The sequence below is a fragment of the Mesoplodon densirostris genome, chromosome 7, assembly GCF_025265405.1.
Source record: "Mesoplodon densirostris isolate mMesDen1 chromosome 7, mMesDen1 primary haplotype, whole genome shotgun sequence".
Classification (NCBI taxonomy): Eukaryota; Metazoa; Chordata; class Mammalia; order Artiodactyla; family Ziphiidae; genus Mesoplodon; species Mesoplodon densirostris.
The window spans coordinates 49,484,772-49,499,809 of record NC_082667.1 but is presented as its reverse complement, the minus strand read 5'-3'; the positions used below and the strand labels follow the sequence as shown (position 1 = coordinate 49,499,809).

The 15,038-nt window shown below is 36.6% G+C and overlaps 1 protein-coding gene and 1 pseudogene across 11 annotated transcripts in view; both read right to left on the bottom strand.

The window, feature by feature from the left end:
- The window catches only part of DLG2 (discs large MAGUK scaffold protein 2), a 1,239,088-nt gene that overhangs the window by 576,895 nt on the left and 647,155 nt on the right, over window positions 1-15,038 (bottom strand). For all 11 annotated transcript variants that reach the window (XM_060105473.1, XM_060105479.1, XM_060105470.1 and 8 more), the window contains one exon: window positions 6,939-7,108. In XM_060105473.1, the coding sequence (XP_059961456.1) occupies window positions 6,939-7,108 (170 nt within the window). The remainder of the gene's footprint in view (window positions 1-6,938; window positions 7,109-15,038) is intronic.
- Window positions 11,926-12,542, bottom strand: LOC132493941 (charged multivesicular body protein 5-like; annotated as a pseudogene).

Here is a 15,038-nt window from a genome sequence, read left to right as displayed (position 1 = left end):
GAGCTGATGAGTGATGATTATGATCTGTCTTGGACCCTACTCCATCTCTCCACCCCAATTCCTCCCACTTGCAACACAGAGTTTGGTTGCAGACTAAACCTAGGACTTGTACTTCCCTTTTAAGTGTTCATTAAATGCTTCAAATTTAGCACAGGCCAGGGTAGAGATCATAAACTCAGTGTCTTAAGTGTTAGACTTTGCAGCTTGTTTATCTCCTTAATTTGGGCTGTTGATATCTATCTTTTCTATGTGCTAAGGTTACTTGGATGGTCCAGTAACAAGAAAATGAACAGAAGAGGAAGAAATGAAGTATTTTAGAAGCGCTTAGAAGTGAAAGGCTGCTTCTGATTGGATTGATTAGTAATAGCTCTGTGGAGGAGATAGAATTGAACTGGCTTGGCTCTTGGGGATGGATATGATGCCAAAAGGTAGTGATCACAGTGGTAAGGAAACGCATTCCAAAGGTGGGAACAGGACAAACAAAGGCTTAGAGGCAGGAAAGTATGGCATGTGTTTAAGAAATTGTGCATAGTCCAGCTTACCTGGATAAGAAGATGGATGAATGAGAGAAGACAGAAGAAAAGGCTGAAATCAAATTTTGTTGCTGGAGAGGGAGATCGTAGAGGGTGTGAAATAGTGTAACAAGAAATTTAGATTTTTACCTAGTGCCGGGGAAGAAACACTAGAGACTTTTGAGCAGGGGAGAACAATGAACAGAGCTGCGATTTTTCAAAGATTGATCTAGAAGTATGTGGGAATGGAAGGGAGGGATTGGCAATGGAGTCTATTACAGTAGATCAGACGAGACATAATGAAGATATGAACACCATAGTAATGGCAGTGGAGATTTTAAAGAGAAGACTAGTTATGTTGGAGGTAGTTCCCAAAGGACATGATGCCTGATTTAATAAAGGTGGCAAAGAAGAAAGAAGAATCAAAAGAAAAGGACTTTGAACTTTTTAATTTGGATGACTGGGACAATCTTTAACGTAAATGGAGAGGACAGAAGGAAGAGCAGATTGTACTGGTGGAGGGCAGGCGGTGGAAGCTGACCCTGAGGAGACATCATGAGGTCAGTTTTCAACATGCTTGGAGATATTTCTACACATGGAGGCTACTGAAATCTATGCCCAAGCTAGGAAAACTAAGGAAAAATACAAACAGACATATATGCACATTTTCATAAAACATAGATTCATATATCACATCATAACTCAGACCTGTTAGAAATAAATTTATATAGAGCTAGAGAGAACAACACAGCTGAACATACTATATATGGGCACATACAGATGCCAACACCAATATATTAAAAATATATGTGTGTGTGTATATACATGCAGAAATCTGAGTCAATGCATGAAAATATGTATTGGCTTCATCTGAAATTGCTTAATATTAAAAACTTTTAATTAACTTTTGAGTCTTTAATACAAGAAATATTAATACTTACTAAAGGACTAGATAGTGTAAAATACTATGGGAAGCACTTTAAAGCACCAGAATGAGTATGTGTTTTGCTGCTTTTCTTTATTCAACTTTTAGTCAATTATGATAATAAAAAGAGAAAAAATAATTAAATATGTATTGAGAATTTACAATTATTATCCTGAAAATAACCTTATGAATTAGATACTCAAATTACATTTATTTTGCAGAGGAGGAAGGTGAGGCACAAAGAGGTTAAGACACTTACTTACTCTAGTTTTCATACCTACTTAGAGAGACGTCCAGGAACTTCATCACTACATATGTGGTTTCTCTAGTGGTTGGATTATACACATTATAAATGGCCATTAGTATAGTGACTTTTACAGTCAGTGTGTTTTACAGTTATTTTTACTTCTTGTACAAAGCTGAGAGCATTCTTCACTGCATTTGCAGTTTGCACTGTTACAGACTTTTATAACTGCAAAAATGTATATAACTATGAAGAAATTAAAACTGAAGATGTTTAAAAACATTTTCAAAAATAATGTAGAATTGATGAAATTTTTTGCTACACAGAATTTACCACTCTTTGAGTTTTTATTAAAAAATAAGGTGGTTAAATAAAGTCTACCTTTGGATTTAACAATGTTATGGCCTTAATATTTCAGTTCTAGAACTTGGCCTTCAACTAGCTATATTATCTGTAAGCAGCAAGAACATCTTAGAAGGCATCTCATTTCTTATATAGGTTTAGGCTTTGGCTTAGGCCACAGAAACCAACAGTCTACAAGTGTTTACTTATCTAGTTCCTGAGAAATTATGACTTAGAGTGTCCTTGGGAAAGTCACTAGAAAGACTTTTATTATAAAGCTATTCCCTGGGAAACCACATGCACACTTCAGATTCTCTTCCTCGCATATTTTTGGTTGCTTGGCAAGTCTAAATGGATTTGCCTAATCACAACTTCCTATACATGATTAGCCATTTTTTTCTCAACTGACTGCCTGCACACAGACACCCCAGCTGCTTGCAGTGACCAAATCTATAACTGTGAGGTTAGGGAAATTTTTATATATTGTTAAGAAGAGACATTATAAATCAGTAGTGCATATTACCCAAATATCCCTTGCTGAAATACATGGCTATAAATCATCAGCCAGATGATTCTAATTGAATATTGGGAAGGTTAGTACTGCTATAAAGATAAATCACATACATCAAAGATCATCTCAGAATTAGTGATTTGTACGATAGGTGGAATAAACATAAGGGTATAAATTGGAAAACTGTAAATTTAATTCTACCACAAATTATTTTTTCAAGGAATCCATTAACATTGCATTAACAAAAAGGAGTAACACTGTTTACCTTCTGTCCCATGTAAAAACAAATAAACAAACCCCAAAATAATTCCCAAACAAAAATGGTCTGGGGCATTAAGAATGTCTATAAAATAGATCTACTAAATATTTATAACTGTTCAAAATAGCTAAAGTAGCCATATTCATGATTTTTATATTAAAAACTATTGGTAAAAGTGAGAAAGTCAATTATTCATGTATTTCCCCAACTCCAGATATTTGATAAAAAATGGGAAACATTCAGAGTATTAACAGAGTTTTCAGACAGATGTTTTCCAGTTCTGCCTCCTTTTCAGAATCTTCACAGTCTTCTCAATGTGTCCAGTAGAGTCCCCATATGGGTTCCTCCACAGCCTTCCCCATCTCACAAATGGCACCCCAATCCATTAGATTGCTCTATTAGAAGGACCAATTAGAGTACGTCCAAGGGCCTCAACCTTGGACATACCCTACATCTAGATTACCAATAAGTGGCATCACTTATATCTTCACCATCCATTTTTCTCTACCTTCTCCAAGTGTCCCCTAACTGATTCTGTTCCCACTCTTGCCCCCTTCAATGCATTTTCTTTACAGCAGCTGAGTGATCTTCTAAAAACAACAAATTTGACCATATCACATGCTGAACATGTTTCAAGAACTTCCCATTGCACTTGAAATAAAATAACAAATATGTAAATACGGTCAATGAAGCTGTTCATGATCTGGCCCCTGCTCACCTTGACAATATCATTTTGTGTCATTCACTATCTTGTCATTAAACTTCAATCATAACTGACTTCTTTCAGTTCCTGGAAGGTACGAAGATCTTTCCTACACTGGGGCCTTCATACACACATGCTTTTTACTTCTGTCTGGATACTCTCCTCCACTCTTTGTCCAGCTAACTTCTAATTTTACTTGTATTTCAAAGTTTAGTGTAAGTGGCACTTCCTCATGGAAGTCTTTGACCCACTATTTAATTTGTGCCTCCTTAATCATTTATGCTCATTCATAGCATGTTTCCCAATTTATATTATAGGTGTTTCCTACATCAGACCATAATCTTCTTGAGCAAGAATTCTGTTTTCTTTGTGAATCCTCATTGTCTGGGTCTGTGTTAAGTCCAAAATAAATACTTAATAAATATTTGTTGAATCACTGAAGAACTAAATTAATGACCACATTCAGTTAACTCTGTATTATATACTCATAATTGAGGCTAGTTAGCCCAGTTGGCAAGTGTTGATATTTACTATTGAGAATGCCCACATGCTCAGTGAAGGGAAGATAAGGGTCTGAAAGCACATATTAAATTTTAAATTCTCTGGAGCATTTTGGATCTCCTGATTAAGATGAATCACATCTTCCTCTTTGTTCAATTGGAATCATGGCTCAAGTTCAACCACAGAGCTGATTTCATTCTGTCTAGCATTAAAGTGAGTTGGCTTTATGTCTCTCTCTCCCATTAGAACTTTCTGATTCTCCCATTAGAGGCACATCTGATTCATCTTCATTGTCTCCACTGCATAAGAGTTTCCATAGCATGAGTTAAACATTGACAGAAATTAAATAAAGAATAAAGGTGCCAAGGGAGGTTAAGACTGCAAGGTATCATCAGATTTAGTGTAGAATCCAATTTACTCTGATTCAGCACTTCCTGCGTTCAAGGCACAGGGAAAGGCATCAAGGATTTAAACAATGACTAAAACAGTTTCTTTCTCTGTAAATCAATAAGTTCTATATAGAGAAACAAATCCCCATCAGTGATCTTTGTATGGTGACAGTACAAAAAAGTATGACTGACTCAACATAATCCCAACAGGACCAATAGGCTCACAGCCCTCTACAGGAATTTGGCAGGAGCCTGCTTTCAGGGATGTAAAATTAGCTCTACCACTTTCCTGGTTCTCCTTTCCCCAGTAGAAAAAGCCCATCGCCCATCAGCTCGGTGCTTTGTGACCACCTAGAGGGGTGGTATAGGGAGGGTGGGAGGGAGGGAGACGCAAGAGGGAAGAGATATGGGAACATGTGTGTATGTGTAACTGACTCACTTTGTTATAAAGCAGAAACTAACACACCATGGTAAAGCAATTATACTCCAATAAAGATGTTAAAAAATAAATAAATAAACCAAAAAAAAAAAAAAAAAAGAAAAGCCGATCACTTATATGCTGCATACTTTCATTGGGTTATTGCCTGGGTATTCCTGGTTGATTAATGCTCACCAGTCCCCACATCTCACTCTCTTTGTCCCAGGGCAATTCCTGCCCCACTCCTGGCTCAAAGGAGAAAATAGTTCAGACAGAAGTAAACCAGCTAGGGCTCTAATACCAAAGATAGAGATACCCCAAAAATGTGTTCCTGATAAAATTAAGGAGTTTTGGCTATCGATTCCCTAGAACCTTTAAGTGCTCTGCTGAGCAGCTGGAGGTCATCGAGTGACTCAGCACTCATGACCTCCTAATGGATGGTAATGCTTTGCTGAGTGCTTACAACTAGTACGTGCCTTAAGGCTGTGCTGAATAATTGCTGTTAATTGAATTGTAGAAATATCTACGTTATTTATATACAGTATATCTTTTTAATAGAAGTAGTGGGATGATCATTTGGTTTAACTTTAAAGCACATGGCAAATATGGTTTTAGTACATATGTAGGATAGAAGGTCTTTTCTTTCATATCACCAGATACTGTGGTATGGAAATGCTTTACTTCTTTTCTTACCGCCTACCTCCCCCAGAATTAATTATGTGATTTTAATGCATTTGAATTTAACTCACGAGGGATCCTTGATTATTTTATTAGATTACCAAACAATTGTAGCAAAGGCTGAAAGTATGTGGAGCAAACTACAAATAACATGTATATACTATATAGTTAATACTTGTTGTCAATTTGTGCCAGCCATTATTCTGAGCACCTTATGTATATTGACTCATCTAATCCTCACAAGATTTCTAGGGGCAAGTGCTATTATTACCTGCATTTTGTAGATGAGAAAATTAAGGCTCAGAGAGGTTAAGCAATTTGCCCAAGGTCAAACAGCTAGTGAGCTGCAGAGTTAGGATTCCAATTTAGACACTTTGGCTCTGGAGTCTGCACTCAACCAGCAAGCTTTTCTGCTCATCACTTGCCAGCTATTAGTTAAATGTTTAATTCTCATAAGCCCAATGGGCTGCTACCCTTATGATCCCCATTTAATAAGGGGGTTGGTCTAACCAAAGTCACTCTGCTAGTAAGTGGCTGAACCAGGCTTTTAAACTCAGTCCTGCCTGACTCTTGGGACTGAGATCTTAAATACCACCCACCACTACCTCGCAGAGAAGGTGGTGTGCTTATTTGTAAATCACATACAGCATTTAGAGATTACACAGATTTTAAAGGAAAGAGAAATAATTTACTAAAAGAGTATAGTGACTCTGTAGTCAAAATCTTTTAAAATATTTAAAATACTCAAGCTAATTATTTGATTTTTCTAAAATATTTGAAATACTGTTAATATTAAATGTCATCATTCTGAAGAGAAGAGCTCAAAGGACTATTCTTAAAAATTAATATAATGATTCATCTTACTATTTATGTGATTCCCCAGGGTAACTGCAATTACCTCAAGAGATTTGTGAACATTTCAGAAAAATAAATTTTAACTTATTTTGACTATTGCAAGTATAAAATGCTATGTAGTACTTGAATACAACAGATAAGAGTATTATAAAATCAAAACAAATCACAAGTGTCATAAAAATATAATAATTGTTATTTCAGGATAGGCTATTTCAATTATTATTTTTCCCATTACTATTTTACTAAAGGAGGGAGGTTACCATTTACATTTGAAAAGTTAGAAAGTATTAACATGCCAGCTAAGTCATGATGATCTGGTAAGATTAAAAATTTATAGAAAAATGTAGATAGTTGTTGTTGCTATTGTTTATAAGAAAATTTCTTCAGAAATCTATCCTTTCCTTCTCCGAGTTCATATTTACAGTATTGATTTCTTTTACTCTACGTAAAAACCTACCATTATCATAGGATTTCAAAACTCATGGTAAGCGCTGAATATCAGACAATAAAAGAATGGACTACATAGATGGGTTATGGCATAATCTTTAGCCAAATAGGTTGTCACTGGTGTTCTACTGTGAGTTATTTATGTGTCTATTACCTTTAGGTCCTTTGAACAGCTTGATTTCCACAACAGTCTCCAAAATGGGTCGTCTTCTACGTACGTACAGCCGAACGATAGACCCTGCTTCTTTGAGCGCTTCCACTGCTTTACTGTGGGAAACCTCTGACACATCCACCTCGTTCACCCGTAAGATACAATCATTGACCCTGAAAGAAAGGAAAAGAGCCAAAGGTCAGGAGTGGCTAAGAGAATTTCTGAAAGAATCTTATGAGTATCTAACCTTAAGATGTGGGGAGGCAAAAGGTATAGGTAACTTAAAAATATTTATATTTGGAAGAAATACTTCAAATGAAGGAAATCAAGAAAACCTTGAACTCCTCAGCCTTCACAGTTTTCCCAACATTGACCACCCTACTGCTCAGGTCCCATACTGAACTCCAGTCCATTCTGACTGGGACTGCATCACATAGGGGGTGGTTAGAAGGACACATATTTTAAGGTCTCTGTCAGTCACATCAGCATTTTGATTGGTTTTAATTGGCTTGACTGAGGGTTACAATTTGAGTGGTTCTCAGAACTTACTCCCATAGACTATATAGACATAGCAAATGTAACTTTATAAATTAGTTTTTCTTGAATTTTTAATTTACTAGCTATAAAAGTAATATATAATCATTTTAGAAAATCTGAAAAATATAACACGCAGAAAGAAAAAAAATATATACTTGATTCAATCATCTGAAATAATGTTAGCTTTCTGGCAAATTATCTTCCAGTGTTTTTTTTTATCCCCTCAAATTCATTTCACGATATTATAGGGATTAAAGTCCAGATTTCACAAAATTCAAATAAAGTCTCAATCCTCGCCCTAGGTACTTTCTTTAAAAACTAAGAATTATGACACAGCCTACATTAGACTTTTCCTTTTTGCCATTTTTTTCATGGGAAGGAACAAGCTGACTTTTCCATTAAGCTTTCTAGATACTTTATAGTTCATAGTGGCCATGAACTGTAAATCTCTTTTATATTCACAATAATTAGTGAGAATATTAATAATGGTTAAGGGTGTAAGGCTTGAGATTAGAAGGAGTTCTTCCCCTCACTCCACAGATCCATTCTCATGTTCCCCATCCCAGTTCACTGTGTTGCTCAGAGTAAGAAATAAGGGGCTACCCATGCTTCACCCCTCCTCCCACCACCCATTCGGCTCCACCTGCAAAGTATATCTACAGTCCATTCAGGTTCCTCATCTCCAGTGCTACCCCCTTGGCTGAAGTCAACATCATCTCTCACCTGAACTACTTCCACAGCCTCCTACCTAGTCTCTCCAATCCTCTCTTGTCACCTTCCAACTCATTCTCCACAGTGGCCAGGATAAAGTGGACATGGTTGGTTGCTTAACCCCCTTCCATTCCATTCCCCACTTCCTTCTTCCAAACAGTGCCTGATTTTGTTCAGGTGATCTATTCTTCAGCAAATTTTTGCTAAATGAATGAAAGAGCAAGTCTAAGTTCAATTATTGGGCCCTCTATTTCCTAAGTTTGTAAACATTGATAATTTTTTTAACTTTTCTAAGCCTCTATAGTCTCATCTATAAACTAGATATAATAGTAATGCCTACGATAAAGACTTTGGGGAAGATTAAATATGGTAATGAGGAAGATTAAATGTGGTAATGTACATATAAGTCCTTAGCACAGACCCCAGTATGTAATAAGCACCTAATAAATGGTTGTTATTGGTAGCAGTGCACAATTTGTTGATTTGTAATATTCTTAACTATTGGATTCCTTCCATAGTCTTGTAGAATAAGATCTATTACCCATATTACACAGATAAGAGTTGTTCCAAGTGGTTAAGTTCTTTGTCGAAAGCTGTCAGCAATTTGATTAGAGGTTGGATATGATCCTAGGTCTTATTTCAAAATTTGTTCTTTCCTCTTAGGACACATACATCTAATGTGATGAACAGTTTCATGTATGTTGTGTGCATCAATTTAAAATTATAACACGGTAGTGGAAATATATAAAAAGTATGGGAAGAATTTTCCTATCTTTTTTGTTCATAACTTTTCTATACCTATTTGTGGAACTGAGTGATAGGAACTCTTGGCTCAATAAGAACCCTGATTAGCTTCAAATTCTTGAGCTAGAACAATCTCACTTACTAAGATTCAGTGGTGTCATTTCATCATAACAGATGCTATGGCTTTAATAGGTTTCTACAGACATTTCCTCTCTGACTGACTAAAAAAATCATGGAAAACTACCATTTAAAATAGTTTTGAGAATGTAGGCATCACGGGTGCCAGCCGCCCTGCAGCAGCTGGTCCTTTGAGAGTGGGTAATTTTGTCATCTCATGATAATGCAAAAACATAATGTTTACCATCACCCTATGCTCAGCATACTAATCATATATTAAAACACTGCTTTCCATAGAAGGGAGTGGCTGACATTAAAGAGAAAATTCTGGATGCTCTATCTATTCAAACTCTACTAAATTTTTTCCTTTTGTATACACTGGAATCCTTAATTATCAAATGCTGGGGTGAGGAAATCACAGCCTAAATCAGATGTTTTTTTCTGAACATGTGGACAAAGTAGGCAGCTTTAGTGCACTAAAAAAACCTCACCGGACTAGCAGTCAGGAGGTTTGGATTTGAGTCCCAGCTGTGTATCAGCTGTGCGACCATGGTCGAGTCACTTCATCTTTTTGAACTTCAGTTTCCCATGAAAAGAGAGTAAACATGCCTAGAGTTAATGAGAGGAGTAACCAGACATAAATATATGGATGTATGCGTAAACTGTAACGTACCATATATGAGAGAGTTGCAGCTATTGATAGGTGAATCAAAGATGCTGTGCTCAGAATTTGTTGAAAGGTAAATAGGATGGAAATTGAAATTTTTAAAGGGTCTGCTATGTGCCATATATCATTTTAGTGACTTCACTTATTTGCTCGTGTTTAAATCAAACCATTTATAAAACAGAGATTTTTATTTTACAGACAATGAAATTTTACTGACAAGGTCACAGTGTTGGCGAGGGCAGCAACACGATTCCAATCTAGTTTTGTCCTTTCCTGGAGCCTATGCGAATACAAAGTTACTCAGAGTTGATTGTTTAAAAAAAAAAAGGGGGGGAATGTGAGGGGAGAAGTTTATATTCAAATTCTTAAAACAGAAAAGAAAGAATATCAAGCCAAACTAGGGGACTCAACTTTCCTTCCTCCCAATCACTTGAAATAGCATTTCGCTAGAGGGTCATGGCTATTTAGAATTAATTTGCTTTCTCTACCAGTAGATAATCTCCATGAGTAAAGGCAGCACTGGAATTCATTCTGAAACATATAAATATACCACTAGCTTCAAACTCAAATAACACTGTTTCAGTGAAAAGTGAAGTCTTTATCATATTTCTGAGACATTGTATTAGAAAGCCATTTACATATAAACTTTCTCCCTACTGTACCCACGTAATTAAGTTGATGGTTTCACTCTTTCAGGGCTTGCTGTTTCGGATATAAGTCTACAATATCCTTTCTTGTGGACCAGTATTGTCCATGAAATTAAAAGGTTAATTTTAATCTTTTCCTAGTCTCAGTTCCTTTGGACATTCTGGTAAATTTCCTTGCAAAAAATATCTTTGAAACAAAAAGTACATTTTGTCACTAACATGTCCACAGAATCACATCTAAAATTTGCACTAAGCAGGGAATTCCCTGGTGGTCCAGTGGTTAGGACTCAGCTTGTTCAACACCTGGTCAGGGAATTAAGATTCTGCAAGCCGTGTGATGCGGCCAAAAGAAAAAAATTTGCACTAAATAAATATTCTGGAATATGATATAGTATCACTGAAAAGTCAACTAATACTTAAAAATTATTTGTTCTACTTTGAAGATATCTAAAATAACATGTAATATCTACTCTCATTCATAGGTATTAAAGTATGTTCTATTGTAAAACAAGATTTGTGATTTTATACATTTGTAAGGATGTTAATTCATTAAAAATAATCACTAAATGCTTGTATTAAAATTTTTTTTAAAAAATCTGTTTCTTATGTATTAAAAAATAGTGGGAGGAAAGATAAAGTTTCAGCTCTGGTTCTTTGTGGATATGGAGATTATGGATTTTTTTCCTTTTGAAAAATATTTATTGAGTATAAATAAATGTCCTATACATTAAATATCAAGAAATATTCATTATTGATTACAAGTCTGCTGTAATACTGAAGGAACCACAGAATTAAAATAGCCACCCATGATACAGTAGTGATAATTCCATTCCAATACTGCACACAGTAATGATTTACTCACAAGACACAACAAAACTCACCAAAAAAGGCCATCACTTTAACCAACCTATAATACCACAAGAGAAAATGGTTTTGAATCATAATATGGACAGTCCCACTGATCTCATCTTTGTCATCAATTTATCAGGTCAATTTGAGATTGTGGAGATATGCTGTCATAGAACTTAAAGATTCCCATTTCCTTGGTTTTATTTCAAAATTACTATTAAGGAATGAAGTTATACATACCCAATGATAATTTTAAGTAAGTTAGTCTTGATAAAAGAAAAGGAATAAAAATTTAGTATGAAGAAAGCTTCCTTCAAGCAATGAATCTCTGTTTTTTTTTTTTTTTTTTTTTTTTTTTTTGTGGTACACGGGCCTCTCACTGTTGTGGCCTCTCCTGTTGCAGAGCACAGGCTCCAGACGTGCAGGCTCAGTGGCCATGGCTCACGGGCCCAGCCGCTCCGCAGCATGCGGGATCCTCCCGGACCAGGGCACGAACCCGTGTCCACCGCATTGTCAGGCGGACTCTCAACCACTGGGCCACCAGGGAAGCCCAAGCAATGAATCTCTTAACGGAAAAAAAAATGAAAGCAATGTAATTAACTTTTCCTCCAAAGAAAGGAAAGAAACCTAAATCTGTTATGGCAAACTTGGAAAGATAAATATTTCCTAGTCCCAGCATATGTGTTTATTTTACATGATGTACTTGAATGATGCAAGTCTATGAAGCAGAGATCTGTGGCAATCTGAATTCACTCACCAGGACTCCATCCTTATTCTTTGTGTTAGTGGGAACACCTTCTGGAATTGCAGGTGCACCTACTGCTTCATCCAAATAAGAACTGTCTTTATCAGACAGAAGCTCATCGCCCAGTGCATCCAACTCTGCTTCTAGGTCATCTTCATCTAATTCTGGGGTGCCATAACTATGACTCAGTGCTTCTTGGATTTCATTTGCATCTTCCATCATATCCTCTAGCTGGTCTTGTAGATCCTCAGTCTGGTCGATTTTCACTTGCTTGTATGCTTTCTTCATTTCCTTTATACCCAGTTTCATAGCATCAACTGTGGTCTTGGTGTCCTTCAATGAGTGGATGATGTAATTGGCTTGTCCCATGTTAAATGACTGTTGGGCAAGACTGTCCCGCTGCTGCTCATACCTTTGCAGGACCCTCTCTCATCTTCTTGAGCTGAGCCTTATACTTCACTAGTTCAGCATCCAGCCGAGAAATCTTCTTGTCAATGGATTCTGCCCTGCTGTCCTCTGTGCCAATGTAATCAGTCAGTCAAGCTGGGCGGTGGAGCCTTGGGTTTCGCTTTCCTGAAGAATCGATTCATCTTGGGCGGCCACGAAGAAAACCCAAACATTTGAGCAAAACCAGAAACGGAAGCAGAGTCACCTCCGCCTCCGACTTGACTTCTGGCCCTCCATGGGCAAGCACAATGTGCCTATTCGGATGTTTTAAAAAGCATATTTCTATTTTTGTTTCTTCCAAAAGTTCTGTAATGGACAGACATCATTGCAGAGAACCTAAGAACATGGGCCTGGGAGCCTTGGCCACACCTAGACACGACTGGGATCTTGTCCCAGCTCTAGAACTCAGGAGCTATGTGACTTTGGGCAAGTCACTTGACATCTCAAAGCTTCAGCTTTTGCATGTGAAAATAGGGATAATAAGATTGCTGTATGGATTAAATAATATATGTGAAATATTTAGCACAGTGCCTGAAAAATGGTAAGCTATTATAGTCATGAAAAAAACAAGAAAAATTTGCATGAGAAAGGATGTCAAAAGACTATAGTGGAGGGAAAAAAATTATAAAGGGACAGAAAGGAAGGGAGGGCTACCATCAGGTACTGAAAGTATTTTTGAAATTTTATATGGAGAAGAGAGAAAGAGATGCAATGAATGGGACTTGGGGGAAGAAAAATGTAAAAATAAGGCTTTTAAGTAAGTCTTGTTTTGTGGAGTGTAGCTTTATTCCCCTTTCATCTTCCCTCTCCTCTACCATCAAGAAAATAGTCAGTTCTAATATAAACTATAGCTTTATGGTAGCCTTAGAGAAAGCTTCTAAAGATCAGAACACTTGGCAGAATTCCCACCAGCTCGTGCCTACTCTGTCCTTGCCCCACTCCACACCTGTAAACACATCCAGCCACTCAGACCGCTCAAGCCTTGATTCAAAAGGAGGCTTTAGGTCACAGGTCTGAAGCTTAATTTTGAAACTTACTGCTTATTAAGATGGGGTGGGTTGGGGTCTTGATTGGCTTATTCTTTATTGTCTCCACTCAGTCCTACTCTCTTTGGTCAAATAGATGAATTAATTACAGACCAAAGGGCCACATCATGGAGAAAGCTGATCAGTGTTTCATGTGCTGGATGAAATGCAATACTACATTATCAAATGGAAAACACTGGCTGGGAATTATACTGTCTGTGCTTAAAGAGATCAATGATTTATAAAAATCAGAATCTGTTTAAAAAGAATAATTGCATAGATTTTATGTGAACTATAAGGATACCAGAAAGGCTCTCAAGGTTAAGGTAGCAAAAATGCCTTACTTTTCTTTTATTCCTAGAGTCACTAAAGGTAGGTTAAGAACAAATAATAGACACTCAAAAGTTTAAGAAAAGAGATGCTTTACGTTACCAGAGAAAAGGAAAAAACAACACAACACAACACAACTCATACACACACACACACACACACACACACAGATTGACCCAAATGGCTTCAAATCATTATGACCTTTTCTAAATCTACTTAATTGTGTCTGTCTGCTGTCTTCCTGTATCCTCTCATGAAGCACATGTGGGTTCACTGGGTATATTTAAAGTTCCACCAGCTAAGGTTCCTCCTTGTTGAAACTTCTCACCTTAAAAAACCATTTATTTCATTGACCTCACTAGGTGCTATTAGTCCATTAAAGTTGAGAATAAAATAATAAAAATCAACATAATTTAACAGTTTTCTAGGAAAGGTAAAGGACTGATTTTTGGAAGCATCGGATATGAGTTGATGTAGTAATATCTACTAGGACTTTTTCTCTACCAAACATTCACAGGGTTGCAGGAAGAGTGACAGTTCATACAGCTTATCATGGATCACTTGTCAAGTTTGACAGTCCCTGTTTTGGGGAATCTGGAATTGAAGCGATGAGATTCAGAGGTTCTATCTAAACAGAAGAAATAGAAGTTTGAAAGCTTCATATTGGGGCCTTTTTCTTCCACACTGACTGAAAAGTAGCAAAAACTTATTTGCGAGAAGATGGGAATAAAGCAAATTTTTGGAAAGAAGTAAGGGCTTCAGTCCCTGGTTGTCCAATCCAGCCTTGAATTTCAGAAGATATTCCAAGTGTCCTTCTAATTTATTCCCCTTTTTGATTAAGTAAGCTCAGGTGGATCTTTGTTACTCATCAACAAAAATTTCTAACTAATACAGGCAGACTTTGTGACCAGCACTTTGCATGCACTATATCCCTTACCTCATTCCTATTTTCCTTTTAATACTTAATTCAAGTTTATCTTGTCTTCTGGGAAGTCATCCTTGGCTCTACTGGCTGGTCCAGTGTCCCTCTACTAGGTGGCCAGTACAAAATATTAATGAAGTTACCAGACCTAGCAAATCAAAGTATAGGACATTTAGTTAAATTTGGATTTCAGATAAAAACAGTAATAATTATTATTCAGATAAACACTTTTTAGTGTAAGTATGTTCTGTACCATGTTTGGGACATACTTATACTCAAAAATTACTTGTGTTTATCTGCTATTCAAATTTAATTAGGTGTACATACTGTGTTTATAAAAGTACAGTATTTATAAAAGCACT